This window comes from Amblyomma maculatum, chromosome 5 (genome assembly GCF_055883805.1).
Source record: "Amblyomma maculatum isolate TAMU_Amacu chromosome 5, ASM5588380v1, whole genome shotgun sequence".
In the NCBI taxonomy this organism is placed as follows: Eukaryota; Metazoa; Arthropoda; class Arachnida; order Ixodida; family Ixodidae; genus Amblyomma; species Amblyomma maculatum.
In genome coordinates, this window is record NC_139348.1 from 103,942,748 (window position 1) to 103,961,684 (window position 18,937).

The following is an 18,937-nucleotide window of genomic DNA, read 5'->3' on the forward strand; positions in this document are numbered from 1 at the left end:
GATATTCCGAAGCATTATAAGTAAACTGTTAAGCAACTTTCGCACATAATACCTTCGCGTTCTTTTCCCGTAGTTAGTGCGTACGCTCGTGATACCCCAAATATCTTTCCTTTAGCCTTAGCGTTCTTCATTTGTTGTCAGATTCTCTGAAACACATGTTACAATAATTTGTTCTTAAATTCCCAAATTGATATAACCGTCTTATATTCATTATGCTGAGATCATTCATAATACCTTCTGGTTGTCTGTCAACAGTGTACCAAACTCGAGATTTCGGGAAACCTCGCTATACAGTTTATTAACTTTTATTTGCCGTGTGATAGACCTGCTGCGCTAGATTTTTATAATGCATCGTAAGGTTTCCTTTCCCTACAGAATGAAATACATTACAATTAGTTTTCACAGTCGCTCCTTCTCATAAATTTGTACATATGCCGAAACTTGCATTAACATTTACTGATGTACATACAATGTAAATTCCTGGTAATGAATGCATATATGCGCGAACCAAAATAGTCGAAAGAGAGTAAAGAAGCAGGGGTGAGTAGATAATTCATTTTACAATTATGATTATTTTATCATTTATTTTTATTTTCTTTATTTGCGGCATCGAAACTCACTAAGCCTTAATTCGCCATTAATTTCAACGCCGTTATCAGGATTCCTAATGCGTTTGGACTTTGCCTTATCAAGATTGGTAACGAGGAATATAATTTACCAATGTGCTTATGTCTCTTTGCATCACAGATAACGCATAATCATAAGATGAATATTCAAATACCAGGGCTGTGTCGCCAGCATAATGAAATATCTCCGATGAAAAATGTAAGCGGATCGGGGCTTATTATGCCCAATGCTCAACTATCGCGACTGGCACTCATCTTCGACGGGCAAAACTAAAGGTCGTGAGCGACCACCGCTTATGTCTCGAATCTTGTCTGTCCCCCTTCACTGTTGTCTGTTTTTTACGCAGTTGCATATAAAACTCGTCCTCCCGAAAGATCATCATTGAATTCACATAAGAAATCACATACAAGTCACATATAATTGCATAAGGTGTCATAATCTCTTGTACATTATCATAAATTATGTACGATATTTTATTATAATGATGTCCACCGTATTAGAGTCTATATGATTAGATGAGATTTTATGTGGTTATTGCCCCTTAGAACTTTTGGTGTTTTAGTAGGGAATCTCCAAACTTGTCGGAAAAAAATCCTTATTCGTCGACAGGGTCGTGACGTCACAGCCACGTGACATCGCACGGAAATGTAAGCAACCAAAAAATATTTAAAAATGCGTGAAATGAAAAGGCAGCGGTAAAGGTGCTTTCGCTTTGACTTTTGAGGCGAAGGTCTTCCTAACCTAGTGAAAAATGTTGTATGAGGCAATAACCTCACATTTCCTCACACTTTCTCACTGAAAGCGCATAAAATACCACCTACAGATCGCATAAAAACGCATAAGACCTCATAAAAGTTCGTACAATATCACGAATTATGTAGAAGATTTTATGATAATGATGGCACCGTATGAGATTTTGTGCTATTTGTATGAGATTGTGTGATATTATTGCCCGGTAGAACTTTTGTTTTTCAATAGGGTAATTTTGCTTCTACTTTGAGGAATTGAGTTCAGTAACTATGGAGGAGGAAGAATCATCTGATAAAACTTGGGAGTCCTTGCTGGTTTTATTGTTCAGCAGATTCCGACTTTTTTGAAAATTATTGGCATACATATGCATTTCAGCTGTTACAGTTCTTCCAGTTCTAAAGCAGTACTACGGACTCAGCGCTATGGCGTCTGATCGCGCTGTAACACAGACTCCGGTCAAACGCTGCGGCGCATATATCATGTTTTCCGGCGTCGAAGAGCCCTCGCAAGTGCCCTTTGATACTGCTCCTAACTTTGAAAACAAGCTCACTATCACTCGTTAATCAAATAGTCTAGACTTTATGTACGCTGCAGTTGCTCGCTGTATAACACACTTAGCAAAAGGCGAAAGAAACCCAATCCCTGGCGTTGGCTACGACGCTTCCTCTTTTCGCGCTGCTCTCGTAGTTGTTTACAGAACTTTCAGATTGAAAAATATCGGTTACTTTCGTTGTCAATAACTAGCAATATAATTTTCTGCGGAAAGTTTTTATCATGTAATTCCTGAAACGTGTTTGTTCTGCATTAGCAAGCAGCATTTTGGAAGTCTGCGCTAGCAGTTTCCGCGTCCGTTCTCAGTCGGAAAACACTACAGAGTAATTTCTGTTAGGACAGAATTTCTGTGCGGTTTTGGACAGAAAAGTTGTTGTGACAATAGAAGTTTCTGTAGTAACATCGGAGCTTTCTGTAGTTACAACAGAAAAGTACCACAAAACTACAGACCACAGAAAGCTACTACAGAAAAAAAAAACTACAGAACTACATAAAACTACTACACAACAACAGGAAAATCTGAAGTTTACGACAGAACTACAGGATATTCTGTCGTAGTTTTGAGATGGTTCTGCAGTTTTTTCGACTGGGTTCGCCCAAGAATGTGCCCATTGTAACAGAAACAAAAGGCTTATATTGTTGCAGAAGCATGCGGGCATAGTAATCACTATTCCAATTCTATTGAGCTTGCTCGAGTAAGAACTGTCGGGGAAACATTTACTTCAAATGTTCAAATTACAGCCAGCACTAACATACATTGTGTTACCAGTAGTTTATCTCCGGCTTCGTGCCGCTAGGAAGCCATCATGTTTTATAGAAATAAATACATATTTTAATACTGCCCCCCCTCCCCCCCTTTCTACCCCTGTTAACTTCTCCTAAAGTATCTTTCGCGGCATAGTAGGTCCATAGTGTCTATTTCTTTAGTCATATACGGCACTGCATCAGAGTTCTCGATGTCATAATGTCTAAAAGGAAAAGAAAGTAATCCTTAGAAAACTCAGTTTACCCTCGCCCGTGCACCGTAGCCGCAAAAACAAGATGTAAACACAATGTAAACGTGTAAATAAAACCAAGCAGTGGGTATCCAACAACCTGCATTCGAATCAATAGCTTCATGGTGACGTCTGCGTCTTCCTTTTCCCTCTGTGTTAATCAAATTTGAGGATTTTCAGTAAGAATGTTGCAGGCATGTGAGCACATTTAGGACACGATAGATAGCCGCGGTTTTGATCTGAGTTGGATGGTGGAATAAAGTGGGTGTGCTGCGCGCAGTTACTGTTGCTCAGAACACAAAGAATGGGGCTCACATCAGTCTCACCACCCCCACCGATGGGCCTCAGGCTGTCTTCTTTGATGTGTCCCACTTCCATCGTGTGTATGCCTGCGTGCAGAGAACATGTCATGACATAACTGATTTTATGGAAAGAGCAAAATAGCACAGAAAGAGGAATCCTATTTTCGATGCAGGAGTAAATAAGTGTGGAATTGCGGCAGGAACGTCGAAGTAATGACGTGACAGCGAAAGGCCTTCGAACTTTCTATGCTGTCACTCCGGCGCATTGTCGGCTGGTTGCGTGTCACCGAGACTCCACGCGAATGCGCAGAGCCTGCGTGTAATTTAGATGGCCCTTGAGCACGGGATGGGAGTGGATGTAAACCTGACAACATAGTATACCTCTCGAAGGTCATTCGCTTTGAGGATTATTCGTTATTGACTTCGCTTGACTGTTAAAAGAATGAGCTTAGGGAGCTCTATTTCGCAAGTAATTTCTCTTAATATTCAGTGTAATTGTGTGAGCAATTTCTCGATGATTATTATGTCGCTACTGCGATAGTACAACAAGCGCGTTTTGTGACACCCGAACCCAATGATGGTAGCTCTTATGCTGCTTATAACTCGGGCGCTCGTACAAATTATTTGCAGCTAAAAACATTGCTCGGCTGAACCGCAAGAGTTAACCTTTACGAAACACTGCGAAGCCTCTATAAAAAGATACAAACTATGGATGAGTCCTTGGATGTGGAAAAACTGTTGCGGGAGAACCATATACGTCGAGAGTAGAACGAGAGAAAGAAGATGGCTACATAGTACGAAAGAGGCACTGAACAAGGGTTCAGGGGGAGCTTAATTTCGCAAGCCGAGCCAGCGTTTCGACAGGAGGCATTTCTTCGTCTGGGCAGTGCGATCATCAATGGTATAGTGTGTGCGAGTTATTGTATTAAAAATTTAGGGAATAATTACTAGGTGGCAAGAATAGTCTATGTAAGCGAGCGAGCATCTCCAAGGAGAGTTGGCAAACACAGGAGTCACAAACACCGTCGCTTTGCTGTTGAAACCGGAGCCGAGACCGGTTAGAGAAAAAAACCAAACTTAAATTATCCAGCGATCAAAGACGAACGTCATTTGACTACTCATGTACAGTGATCTATGTGTTTATGTTATCAAAAAGAAAAATGCAACCTCAGTTCGATGTTCGTGCTTCATTACCTATGTGTGGGTAATGTAGACCACAAAAAAAAAAAAAAACAGAAAAATAAAGGTCATCAACTGCCCTGCGTTTCTCACAGAGCCACATACTCACACTGGAAGTGGTCAAAATTATTTCTATTAGGATTATTACTATTATTCCTATTACAGCTCCAGATTGATTCAGACTATCCGGGCCCTTTGGTGCGCGTTTAAGAATCGCACAATGTTCATGCCAATTCAAAGCTCTGCATTACTATCTCCATAAAAGCCGGTCAGTCACATCGGGACGTCTAACTCCGGAGTTCTGATACACGTAGTTAAAAATGCAGTTCATAATTATAATGTTTCCTGTCATAGAGGGCTAAGACGAAAATTTCTGAGAAATCTGAGAGCACTGTGGAATCTACACGGCAGAAATGCGAAAGCCTAAGTGTTGCTGGTGCACACGGTGCATCATGTTTGCTCTCATTATCATTATCAACTAAATGCACAGTCATTATCATTGCCAACGTCATCTAATTGCAGCGTCATTTTTATCGCTACTACCATCCTCACGGTAGACATATGTTCTTCGCAATCCAGGGCGTGGCGCAGTTGGTTAAAGAGCTCGGCTGGCGATCCGAGGGATGAATGTTCGATAATTTTTTCTTATGACATCATCATGACGTCATTTGATTGACAGCTATGATTTGACCAGACGTACGCCGACAGTATAAGCTAGCAAACTTCATACAACTTCACACAAAAACTTCAGCGCTCAGTAGAAAACGTTAGTGAAGAACAGGTAGCTTGACGATACATGTTCCTTTACATCGTCCTTAGGTAATGTGTCGGGCGAGGATATAGGAGAATTACTTTCTCAGATGACGAGAAAGTACACAAAGTACGATCCTGAAACGTCAAAAGAGTTTGAGAGTTTGGGAAAGTTTATATCGAGAGATTAATGGGGGCAAGTAAGCGAAAACATAGCCCAGGGCCCGTATTCCGAGTTTTCGTCGTTTTCACGAGTCGTCTTCTTCCTTTTCGCCCTTATTTGATTGGTAGAAACGCCGCAACCGGAAGTGGTGGCAATCGAACTGGGATTCGGTTCCGGTGTTCCCACCAATCAGGACACTCGAAGTGACGGCAAAAACGCTCCGCTTATGAAAAAGGAGCAGTCTCGGCCCAGAACTAGAAGCGTATCAAAGGCTTGCTATTATTTACCGTGTTGTGTAAGAAAACGCAGTGCAAATATTGACAAATTGTCAGCTTTGAAAGTAAGGAGCCTTCCTACGTGACCACTGTGTTGCATATATCACTCAGCAATCAGCTCAAACGCAGCAACGTTAAACGCTGCACTTTCGTGTTGCTAAGAATTTCGTTTTGCATTAAGCAGTTTTAATGGCGTCAAATAACCAAATTGACGTGCCGCTTGTGAAACTTTTCATTTCGACGGGAATTGAACAACTACAGACATTTCCCGAGATTTAAAGCAACCACATTTCCAGTGTTTCTAAATCATTAAATCATGGTAAAAATTTTCACGGACAATCGCTAGAAGCACCTTAAATGACTAATGTTCGCAGAAATTGTCGGACTGATGCATAGAGTCGACAATAGGAATTAGATACCTATGTCGAGGTTTGCTCACATGAGTAATTAAGAGCCCTTTTTTTCACTTCTTTCTCAAACATGAAGTGCCGCTAATCTGTAAAATTTTTAATCAGTGTACCACTTAAAGAAGCTGGTATGTGTACCAGGTCACCAGGGAGTTGATGGAAACGAGCGCGCACACCCCATTTGGCCCAAGCTTTTCTTTCCCGGAATCATTTATGTCCTCGTTGACTGATTTAGGAAGGCTGCTCTAAAGAGTATCGAGAGCTGTGCTGCCCTGGCGCGGTAGTGCAGTGGTTAGGGCACTTGACTGCTGCGCCCAAGGATGAGGTATCGAATCCCTGCCGGCGGCCACTTTTCGATGGAGGCGAAAAGCAAATGGCCCCGTGTGCTGTGCGATGTCAGTGCACGTTAAAGAATCTCAGGTGGTCGAAATTTACGGAGCCCTCCATCACGGCGTTTTTCATTGCCTGAGTCTCATTGGGACGTGAAGCCCTATAAACCAAATGAGAACTGAACTGAATGAGAAATTTCAACTAGGCCAAAAACTTGAACCTGGCGCAAAAAGGAAACAAAAATATTCATTCGCCCTATATTGGAGTATGCTATCTCCGCTTAGAGCCCCTATCAATTGAAATGGCTAAATAAGCGCGAACTATTTCACAGAGCTGCCCTATACATGTCATTTGTTCGCTTCACTATGAGCTTAATCTGAGGCTAAGATTCATGGCGGAAATAAACTCGTGGCGAAGGCTGGGCCCAAAAGCGGTCAAAAGCGATTCGGCGCGTTTACAGTACACAGGTTGGGCGGCCAAACACTCCAAATAAATAAACAAAACTCAAATTGGAATGCTACGGACCAATAGAAAGAACAAATATTTAGCGCCTTGTTTTATAAAAGAGATAAGTCATTTCATTAAAACATGCCAAAATTTTGTAATTTTTGCGAGACTCGCGCCTCCCTTGTTCTGCTCTTGGTTGGTGAGTGTGCGGTGCATTGGCAGCCCGACTTTTGCAGGCCTATAGTTTCGGTACCCGGCCACAGTGGCCGCGGGAGCTTACGAAACGATTTCTTATCGCCAGCTATCTGCACTGGCGCGCCTGGTAAAGCTTATAAATTTAGCTCGCCGGTCTCGAAATGCCCCTTTTGAGAATTTTTCGTCGTCATTGCGCGTCGCTTCTCTGTCACCGTTTGGTAAGATTTGCACCCCGTGCACCCCGCTTTACCGCTGCGGCGGCTTTCCCGGTTTTGTCGTTTCCTTCGGCGGGCAGCCAGTGCGAAGTCTTTTTCCATCTTTGCACGCTTCGCGTTCTTCTTTTGAAGCGCTTAGCGCTTTATTTCAGAAAAAAAAAAAAAAAAAAAAAAAAAAAAAAAAAAAAAAAAAAAAAAAAAAAAACTTGCGGCATGTGAAGAAACGATGCTCCGTGGCACACTGCAATAGTGTGTACAGTACCGTCAGTGCCACGCTACACAGCTTCCTGCTGGACTTTCACAGGTGTGTCATCTGCTCTAGGTGAGTGTCGTCTGCGAATGCTTTCGAATGGCTGTTCGCTCCTGTTTCATAGCTGTAACCACTTTGTGCGCACTTGACTTCATATTTTCGGGGATATCTATATGTACTGCACTGCAGGGCATACACTTTCAGTGCTAAGATGTGCGAAAGAGGCCCACTATTTGTCTTATTTACAGTGAGTTTTATGCAGTCAGCTATCACCAGCGTGAACTTGATACCGGGCTCTCAGGAGCAACCAGGTGCATGCTACTGACAGGAAGGCCAATTTAGAACAAACTATATGCTTCCTGACAGCTCTGAGCACGACACTGTTTAGTTTACCAATACCCTGAAGCCAATTTGAGGATCCTCTCGCAACTGGTAGTATCGAAATTCAACCGCGTGTATGTGCGCTGCCTTGAGGGTGCTTTAACTGAATTCGCACGGTAGGAGTTACTGCCTGCCTTGGTATTGCTGTACTGCATATACATAACCGTCAGGCTAATTTTAAACGCACTCCTTTCTTGTCACTCTTAAGCCCGGAATACATGGAGCGTTTTTTGCGGCGTCAAGCCTGCGTTTTTCGCCCGACGGCGAGCACTCGCCGTCCGACAGCGGAAAAAATAAAAATAAAAACGCGCGCCGCCGCTGATCTGGCCCTGCCAGATATTTGGCGCGTGGGCTTCTGGAATACGCTTCCGAATGACGTAATGGCGTTAGCATTTCACAAGCATATTCTTCGGTTGATCTCTGTTTGAAACATCCGTAACATGGAATCTAAGAACTTTTCAGTGAATGGCTAGCCACGGCTATTCTATTCTTTCCTACTTTCGCAACAGCTGCCAAATTTCCTGCCAAGCGCTGCTATCTCTGTTATTCCTCGTGAGGCACGCGAGCCCATCCAAATATTTTAAGCTATGGTTAAAGACAACCTCAGCAGACGGCATAGTCCCTCCTTAAGGTCCACGTTACTCCAACCATGCACAGACAGATGTAAAATAGTGCTTCTTGGCGTCGTCCTCTCGAAACAAATGCTAAATTTCAGGTTAATCTGTGTTTATAAAAGCATCGCCTTACAAACTGTTCCTGGATGAACACTTTGGACCACAATACCTCGAATTCAGGGAACGAGACCCCAAGTACAAGTGGAGGTCATCAACCCAATGACGTTACGTTTGCCCCTCTATGATGCAGCGTGGACATTGAAAATGAGGTCTATAATATAATTCGTTTTGATTAACTCGTAGAGGCAATCTAAGCACTCCCACACAATTCTAGTTCGACTCGTATCAAAGAAAAAAGTTCTTTTTTTCTATTGGTTACCAAAATATACCAGTGGTTGCTTTGACATTACGATTTCAGAAGCCCTGTTTTTTTTTGTTTTTTTTTTTCAGTCATACACACGTTTTGAACTGACTTGAAAGCACGGCACATGGTGTTTCACTGCCCATAGAAGCATGGAAGTACTTGACACCAGGGAAGAAATTAATTTTTTGGGAGGCCCGAAAGAGACATTACAGAGTGTTTGCAGCTCCATCGGAAAAGGTATTTTGTCTACGACTTGGTTAATCTGGCGTGTGAGATAAAAAAAAAAAGATCATTTTCTTAATATACAACTTTTGAAAACGGGTGAAGTGGTGGAATGCACTAATATGAAATGCCTTGAAGGCTGGTCGCATTTGGTGCCAGAGCTCTTGCCGCAGATTTTTACCCTTTGAAAAGCCTTAATAACGTTACGTGCACTTCGCAGTCTACACTGGACGGAAAGCGGACGCCCTTGCAAAAAAACAAAAAAAAAACAAAAAAAAAAAAAACAAATAAACAAACGAACGAAACTGGACAAACTGAAACAATTGTAGAGCGATCTGCTCTTCAATAAATTCGTGTTGACAACAGTTTACCCAGGAATATGAAAAACCACTTCAGATGTTTAATTTCCAGGATATCTCAAATTTGAGCGACAATTGAAAAGCGTATTTTTTCGTAACCAAATGTATGGCGAAGAAGCTGACAATCATCTTGGACTACAACAACAGTATCTTTTCTGTGGTGTGCTGTGAATGTGTATTAGGTTAAAATAGATGAAAACTTAAAGTGGCCTAACAGAAAGAAGGCAATATTAGACCAATAATAAAATCTAGTTTGGAAACATCAACTAAGTCTGCAAAAAAAAAAGCTCCGGTTACACTCAGGTGCACAGAATACATATATTGCCCAGTACAAAACATACCGAGGTCTCGGCTGGTTATATTCTCAATTCTCAATTACTAAGCGGAGCCCGGCGCATTGCATGCTGACTGGGTTGAATGGTCTGAAATCATGAAGCTTTACACTGTATGAAGCTTCCACGAGAAACCTCAGCTGCGTTTCGGCTGGTTATATTCTCAATTCTCAATTACTAAGCGGAGCCCCGCGCATTGTATGCGGACTGGGTTGAATGGTCTGAAATCATGAAGCTTTACACTGTATGAAGCTTCCACGAGAAACCTCAGCTGCATTTCCATGACAGGATAAGCAAAACTTTATCTACCCACCACGAACTGTTAACGTTTTACAACAATATGCATTGTAACAAACCTGTTTGCAGTTTTGATGGCGTAGCTTCGCTGAAGAATTGCGTTGGCGTTGTCCTAGCGCTTCTTCCCAGAATTAAGAGAGCGATGCTTGCCACCCGAGCTACACGTACGACGCCCGCGAGCCCGGTACTGAAGAGAGAGGTCATTTTTGTTGTATTGCAAAAACAGTCTTCAAAGGTCGAGACCCAAGAACCTTCTGACAAGGGCTCCTCTTTCGAGGCACTTATAAGGGCGTGGGCAGCGATCCCCCTTATTAATGGAAGCAAGGAGCACGTGGCATTACCTTCGATTCCTCTGCCACAGTCAGCGCTACTAAACTAGACTGGGATGACAGGTGACGAGGGAAAGAGTTCCAAGAGGTGAGAAATGAGGGCAACTTTTCCCACAGACAACACGTGTTCTTTGCTTACGCGAAGCACATTGAGTCTTTCGGCGTCGCTTTTCTGGTGGAGCCCACGTGGGACTGGACGAACCGTGCAGAGCGTTGCAACCGCTGAAGTAAGGATCGTAAAGTGGAGGGCAGGAAATGCTTACAGCATCCTCTCGTGAAAATTTAGCTGGGCGTCATGAAGTTAACGGTTCTGTGTGCTGACATTGCGTCTGTGCCACCAAAAGGCAACTTTTCTTTCTATGGCCGCTTAATGGATGATAGTTGGCTAATGTGACACAAAAACTGCCCCCTAGAATTTAACCTTCTGTTCAGGCAAGCAATATCTGCGTATATTTGTACATTGGCGAACAGAAGTAACGAAGCAAAGAGTAGAAAAAAAGACGTTTTATTTGTACCTTCAAGACTCCTCTGCATCATGCAAATGGATTTACATCAACTTTTAGAATATTTATACTATAAAGAACAAGTTTATAAGCTGACTTTTATTTAAGCGAAAGTATAATGCAAACTGTTAAATTTACTTCAAGGAAAGAACTTTTTGTGGTTACCCATTACAAAAACAACCGATTTCTAATATTGAAATGATTAAAGTTGCAAGGAAAAATAGCTTGAAGCACGTCAAAAGCTGAAGCAACTACCCAAAAGAGGAATCATTCCCAAATATCTACTTTAATGGTAACTTGACCTAAGCTAACCACGACCTCTTCTGGAAGGGAAAAACGAAGGCAAAGGAGGGCGGTTATAAATTTGGTTGGGTGGAAGGAGGAAAGACGTTTTAAAAAGGAATGAAACATCATACCTTGTTCGAATTTGTAAACAAGGAGACCTGGAGAACATTGTGCAGCTAGTTTATCTTTCTCATTCTGGGAGCCATCGATATTATTTTTTCCTAAACAAAATGTGGATCTAACTCAAAGAAAATTTCACCTTTGGCAATGTGGACATTCGAGATCCGCGTAAATACTGGAAGAATGTAAATTCACAGCTGAGTCAGCAACTGTGTTTAAGGCGCTTTCCTAGCAAAAGAAATCAGTTTTACTCAGGCTTCTCTCGATGCGTTCACCCTGCACTGCCATTCCGCACATTTTGTTACATGACGCGGGCGTCATGGTGGAGGTTGCGCATATTTTGCCACACAACACGGGCGTCATGGTGGAGGTTGCGCACATTTTGTTACACAACAAAGGCGTCATGGTGGAGGTTGCGTACATTTTGCCACACAACACGGGCGTCATGGTGGAGGTTGCGCACATTTTTCCACACAACACGGGCGTCATGGTGGAGGTTGCGCACATTTTGTTACACAGCACGGGCGTCATGGTGGAGGTTGCGTACATTTTGCCACACAACACGGGCGTCATGGTGGAGGTTGCGCACATTTTGTGTACACGACACGGACGTCATGGTGAAGGTTGCGCACATTTTGCTACACGACATGGGCGTCATGGTGGAGGTATCGAACTTTTTGGAAACTATGACTGACGTTTTTTTTTTGCTGACAGTCTTTTTGTGCACGCGGAATCCCCGATGGCCAGAATTTATTAGGGGTCTTTTTCAGTGCATCTATTACCACTTTATCGGCCGCCTTCGCACCGCCTTCCAAGGTTCTTGGAAATAAATTAATGAAACTTTACGGCAATGGAGCTGAGTAGATCGATTCTATTTGACTAGGAATTTCAGTATCAACATTTTGGGCATGAGCAAGTGTACGTTTGGAACTATTCATCAACGCTGTATGCATATGGTTTGTAATAAACAGTTGCAGCTCGTGCAGTACAGCGGGATTGGTTAATAACAGACTAGTGCAATCCTGTTTAGATCACATTGCGATCAGAGCTCCCAACTGTTCACATAAGTCGTGTACTGTCTTAAAGAGGATGGCTGACCAGTACTTTGTAGCAGGCCGTCTAGTATTACAGGATGCGTCTGGAACATCGTCCGGCACCTGGGCAGCGGAACTGATTTCTCTCTAAAGTGAATAAATTTAAGCTCGACAATCTGAATGCTTCGTTTGATCGAGCATCCTTAAATGATGAATATTTGTCATGCAAAGTGCATAAAAGGTTCTGTATGCAACTGAAGAAATAAATAAATTTGCACTCGGTCAAAGATTAAATATCAGAGAAGCGATCAGAAGGAATCGCTACTGGATAAACACCGAAATTCTTACTACAGTTTCATATAGGGTCGCCTTGCGGAAACGCCGAAAAAGAAGTCCGAGGAACTAAGTACTGCGATTAGAATACGAGCCACAAAGAACAAAGTTGTTGCTTTTCTTCAAGGCGCGAAACGCTGTTACTTTTGTCATGAATTCCAGCAGTCTTCAAAAAATGTAAGCAAAAAATAGTCTCCGGTAAGTCACCTGCAGCCATGAATTTAGGAGACGCCTGCTTCTGGGAAAGAGAGCCATGGCTGGCCTTGACCGCCTAGTAAAGAGCAGAGACATTACACTGCCAACCAAGATCCGTATAATTCGTGCTATGGTCTTTCCAGTTGTGATAAATGGATGCAAGAGTTGGACTGTGAAAAAGGCTGACCGCCGAAGAATTGACGCGTTTGAATTGTGGTGCTGGCGAAGACTCTTGAGAGTTCCTTGGACTGCCAGAAGATCAAATCAGTCGATACTGTCGACCACAAACCCTGACTGCTCATTGGAGGGGCAAATTCTAAAGTTAAAGCTCAGCTACTTTGGTCATCTGATGAGGAGAGGAGTCGCTGGAGAAAGATTTGATGTTGGGAAAGGTTGAGGGTCGCCGGAGAAGGGGTAGGCAGCGAACGCGATGGTTAGATGGCATCCACGAGGCACTGCAGATGAAGTTATGTGATGTTAGGAAGATAGTGAGAGACCGGAAAGCGTGGCATAATACGGTCCATAGGGTCCCGAAGAGTCGGACACGACTGAACGACTGAACTGAAATCACCTCAGAGGGGTGTGTTCCAGTAAACGGTCAGTTTTCGGCTCTTTTCCACAACCCTTTTCAGCTGTGGCAGATTATTGCGGCAGGTAATTTGCAAGAACGTCTAAAAGAGCTGCTCCGCACTCAATAAACACCTACTGATGGTTGACGCAATCCTTATCCGTGCCAGCTTTTCTTCCGAGAATTTCGAGGTTCGAACTGGAAGGAATTCGTTTTATATTCCGTCCGATTAAGCCTTCTGGTTACGAGGGCATATCATTATACATCTTGCGAAGGAATTCTAATGCTTTGTCAGATGATATTCACCGTATACTGAATTCTTTCCTGGTGGGTGACGATATTCAGGAGCACCTTTCAAAAAGGGCTGTTGTTTTGATTCTACACAACTCAGGAAAGAAAGTTAAGATTGAAAACTACAGGCTGAGGTCTCGGAAAAATTTATCTCTACCCAATATCTTCTTTTCTCAACAAATTTTTGATCCTGACTGATCGGCAATTTGGGCTTGCTTCTGGACGTGGTGCAGCTGCACTGCATGAGGAATTTTCAGGTTAATTGTTCTCGGCTTTAATTCGAAGATAATGTTCTTACGTACGTAATTTTTTTTTAAATTTATTGAAAGCGTTTAACACCAAGAACCATAAAATCCTGCTAAGCAAACTATATTTTTTGAAATTCCGTGGGCCTTTTAGAGCATTCTCTAAAGCTGTCTGAGCAACCGTTTTCTTGTGATCATAAGTGTTTTTATACTTCTAACTTGTCGCTGAGTGCGGGTGAATTCCCATGGGGTTATTCTTATCGTTTATGTCGTTTAATATTTTCATTATTAAGTTTAATTTGGCAATTTCCAAATTTTGGTGTTTTAGTATGCAGATCGCACTGCGTCACCGGCAAAACATCTTTCTTACAAATTGGCGTCTGAAATGTTCCAGAATAACGTAAACAATGCAGTACTTTGGCGTACTAACAACTGAGTGGTCGTCAATGGAAAAAATACACTTGTCTGTTTTAGGTCTCAGCTCGAAAATATACTGTAATTAACTTTCCAATCTACTTGCAAAAGCCGGACTGCAATTTATGTAAATATATGCCTATTCTATACACAGATTGTGTTAAATATCTTGGAGTATTTTTCGATAGTAACTTATCTAGGCGTCATCGTTTATCGTCTATTTGTTCAAAACTTAGTTCAGTGGCTTGATTGTTGTTAAACATCGAGGTTTGAGCCACTGGTTGTAAACAAAACGCATGTGCATGCTTTGAGTTGTACTGTGTTTAGATACGGCATTACTGCATGCATACGCCGTTCAGAAACGGCGTTATGACGTCATATTCTTCAAGACAGCTGCCTTTCTCGCCTCATGGCGGATATTCACAGAAAGTGTGACCAGCAAACGTCCCTCCGCATTGACACTTAAAAAAAATACCTGTCTTTGCGAGCAATCGAGCCACTATCCCTCCAATTCCGAGCGGGCAAACCACTCACTACTCCACGCCGGGATCGTAGGAAACAGATCGCAAATTTCCTTGTGTAGCGTAAGGATGATAGTAGCGATGACAATGGTGATGCAGTTAGTGATAATATTATTAGCGATGAGAATTTGACGGTACATTTATTTGAAAATGATAAAGGTGATAACAGTGATTGTGGTTATGATGATAGTAGCGATGACAATGACGACGCAGTTCGTGAAAACAGTACTGTATAATGGCTTTCGCCGTTCCCGCTCTTAAGCAGGGTTCAGCGCGGTCCTGTAATTTTTTTGGAACTATCTCTGCCTAAAAAATAATCGCAGAATCTAATAAGGTTAGTAATGCTTTCGCAACGATATCGCTGCGATAAACGGCGCATTTGTTTCTTCGCCTAATCGCGATCCTGAAAGGAGCGATTTAAAATTGATATAAAATTTTCATGGCAGCTTCCTTCACAATTTTTTGCTTGCTGCATGCTAAGTGCCTTAAATACGTCAATATCTAGATGTGCTCTAGGTTTTCGCGCATTGTCATAATGCTGTACGTCCACGTTCTAACGACTGGTTTCCGCATAACTAACATTTCGATGGCTGATTAGGGGCTCTCGGGACTGACAGTCTGCACGATGGTTGCCAAATTTAAACGATAGCAAAACAGAATTTTCCCCTAAATATATGCTCTGAAAGTGCTGACAATGAATACGAGGTTTACCCACTGTTTATTTTTGTCTTGAACCCGGAAACTAGTCATACGAAAAATTTCTGGTTGATTTCGCAATCGAAAGAGCGGGATTTGCACCATTTGTAAATAACTTCCAGTGCTAACACGTGCTAACAAGCGCTCGCTACTTTGGGCATACGATGCTCAAGGATCATGATAGGTTTTTGCTTTAAGGGCAGAAAAATACCTCTTCGGTTAGTGTTATCTGCAAGCCACTGTTACTGCATAGAGTGGGCTAAGTTGTTCCGGCAAAGAGCTTCATGAGGCGGGAGTTATGGGCAGACTTTTTTTAGCCTTCAAAATATTGTTTTTCAAGCTTGCCACGTCTACTGGCTGCGAAGTGTTAACGGTAGGCTCTATATAAGTGCTTTAGTGCTGAGATGAGAAAGACGATCGCAATAAACAACACTGGAACTTTAAGACTAGCGGTCATTGTCCGAGAAAACGATACCACAACATGGGGGCGACAACACAGGTGATGGTAAGGCCACGAAAGCACGATCATGAGACACTTCAGTGTGACATTAGGGAAGAGCGAAGAAATACTATGCGATGTGTTTAGGCGGGAGGACTCTAACAAAAATTCCAACTATGCGCAGCCCCGCCGGGGCAGCACAGTGGTAAGACGCCCGACTACTGTCCGGAGTTCCCAGGTTCGAACCCGACCTCGGCGGCTGCGTTTCGATGGAGGCGAAACGAAGTGGCGTCCGTGTGCTGTGCGATGTCAGTGCACGTTTAAGATCCCCAGGTGGTCGAAATTACTCCGTAGCCCTCCACTAGGGCTCCTCTTTCCACTTTCACTCCCACCTTCATCCCTTCCCTTACGGCGCGGTCCAGGTGTCCACATAGCAAGTGTGACAGATACTGCGCCTTTCCCTTCCTGTGAACCAATTATTATTATCAGTCAAAAAACAAAAAAAAAACAAAAGAATAGCAAATCAATGCAGCGACACATTTACAGCCGCAGGAGACGCTTTATAGTACTTTGGAAGTCGGCAGGCGACAACAGTGAATACCTATTATTAAGAGCACATCCATAATTTTTTTAGTCGAATCCAATGGTTCATGCCGATGACGGCTTTGCACCCGCCAACAAGGCGATGCCATGCGAGTTTTTGAAACAAGAATAAAGAAAAAGAACGGAGAGAAACCGTTCTCGCTTTTGCGCACTAAAGCGAAAGACATTGCATAACGTGCTCGGGATGTTCAGTGTGAGTGCAACTACTTTTAACCAATGGTTGCATTGCTTGCCGCTCCCAATCGGATCAGTTAGCTCTATCCAACTGAGCCACGTATGCACCTACTTTCATTTGCTTCATCTCTATGTAAAACGAAACCGGCGGAGTTGACGATCTTTTTGTTGAAACCAGCGATGAAGCACGCGGATAGGCTCGCATCGTACCTTAGCGAAGACAGCTCGAATTGGCCGCCAGTGCACGCTGCGCTGGCGGTTAATTCGTGTGCAGTTTTCAATCTTCGCTGTCTGCAGACAGTGGAGCAATGTAATTCTGCTGATTATGGCAGCGCTCGGGGGAGACGCTTAGCTCTGCAAACCCGTCTCCCGCGCCGTGATGACGGGCGCCTACAGCACTATGGATATATCGTTCAGCAAATGAAGTAGCGCTTCAAGTACATCTATAGCCTTTATTATCTGCGTTAATCATTGAAACGCGCTCGAATTTTCACCGGCCGCCCTGATTGAACAAGGCATAAAACAATACTATCTTTAATGGTCCAGCCAGGAAGACTAAAATATTTTAAGCATGGCTTGAACCGAGTGACAGTGCGGAAGAAGAGTGTTGCAGCGATATAGCCTGTTTAACACCCGCTTTCAATCCGCGGTTTTTCATGCGGAAGCATTACTTGCTATGTACAGAGATTTCTGTCCGCAGACTGTGTCTGCAGACCCTGTCCGCAAGCCGTGTCCGCAGAGCGTGTCCGCAGCAGATGTGAGTAATTGAGAAGTGATGTAGGGTAATTAGTCGTCTAAATGGATACAGGGTGACGTAATGTTGCGTCCGAAAAAGTAATAAGGCCAAAAGGTTAAATAAGTAATAAATTGGAATACCTGGTTAACAGGAAAGGAAAGGCGCAGTATATGCCACACTTGTACCTGAACCGCGCCTTAAGAGAAGGGAGGAAGGTGGGAGTGAAACCGGAAAGAGAGAAAGGGGTGCCGTAGTGGTTATGACGTCACGTAACCGGAAGTAGAGCCGAAAAAAAAAGGGCATGGGAAGGGATTGGAGCGCTATTTGAAAGTACGAAAGAGTAAAATGGGTAAACAAGAAGTGAATTATTGTGAGGTAGAGGATGTGACGTCATGCAACCGGAAGTAGAGCCGAAAAAGGGCGTAGAAAGAAATTGGCGCGCAATCTGTACCCAAGACTAAAATGGGCAAACAAAAAGTGAATTAAGCAACCAGAAGCAACCAACAGCAGCATCCGTGCTTTCACATTGCTCCAATGCAGATTCTGCAGTGCTCTTTAATTCCCCCCCCCCCCCCCCCCCCCCCCCCGTCACTTTCCTCTCTTCTTTTGCCCCTTCGAACAGCGGCTAGGGTGCATTTGCGTCCACCCGATGCAAAGGGGAAAGCCATATCATCATCATCATCATCATCATGCAGACCCGTGCATTTGTCTTTCCTTTTTGCTACAGCCGCAACAACAAAAACAGCTCAGACATCGCACAGCACACGGACGCCTCTTCGTTTCGTCTCGAGGAGAGACATCGGCGAAATCTGTGATTGCGGCTAGAGAGAGAGAGAGAGAGAACAACTTTTATTTAAAATGCCTGCAGAATCGGTTAGGCTCCCTCCAAGCAGAGAGGACAAGCTTTTACCGCGACGCGGCCACTACGTCAGTCTCGTGCGTTGTGCTCCTTGAGGTCTTGTTACGTCCCTCGCTACTTCCGCGGGTTCGAGAGGGCCGCCGCCCCGTTCTTGGGGGTGCTGCCCCCCCCTCTCCTCGGTTTCGCTCGGTCGCTGCCTCTCTAGAGCTGCCGAGACCTGCTGGACGGCCTTGAGTGTGTCTTGATCATAGCTCATCGTTGCAGCCTCTAGCTGCGGCGGGATCGTCGTCTTCTCGCTGGCTTCGCGCGGATTTACGCTACAGTCCCAAAGGATGTGAGCCGCGGTGGCTCTCTCCTTCGCGCACAGTCTACACATGTCGCTCGCGTGCACACTCGGACACATGTGCTTAGCTAGCACCGGGGTGAGCAGGGACCCCGTCTGTAACTGTCTGTATAACACTGCCTCCTTCCGGGTAAGCCCCGGGTGAGGTGGCGGCATAGTCTGTCTGTTCAGTCTGTACCATTTCACTATTTCGTTGAAGGTGGTCATCTTGTCCTTGGCACTGCGCCGCGACCAAGACTCCGA

The 18,937-nt window shown here is 43.7% G+C and overlaps 1 protein-coding gene and 1 long non-coding RNA gene across 3 annotated transcripts in view; one reads left to right on the plus strand and one right to left on the minus strand.

The window, feature by feature from the left end:
- LOC146189088 (astacin-like) overlaps positions 1–10,269 on the minus strand; it is a 26,651-nt gene extending 16,382 nt beyond the window's left edge. For both annotated transcript variants that reach the window (XM_084603208.1, XM_084603207.1), the window contains exons 1-2: positions 10,066–10,269; positions 3,240–3,313 (exon numbers count right to left, since the gene is read on the minus strand). In XM_084603208.1, the coding sequence (XP_084459334.1) occupies positions 3,240–3,313; positions 10,066–10,210 (219 nt within the window). In that variant the 5' untranslated portion in view covers positions 10,211–10,269. The remainder of the gene's footprint in view (positions 1–3,239; positions 3,314–10,065) is intronic.
- The window catches only part of LOC146189089 (uncharacterized), a 55,008-nt gene continuing 44,991 nt past the window's right edge, over positions 8,921–18,937 (plus strand). The window contains exon 1 of the long non-coding RNA XR_014707270.1: positions 8,921–9,033. This is a non-coding gene — a long non-coding RNA (uncharacterized LOC146189089). The remainder of the gene's footprint in view (positions 9,034–18,937) is intronic.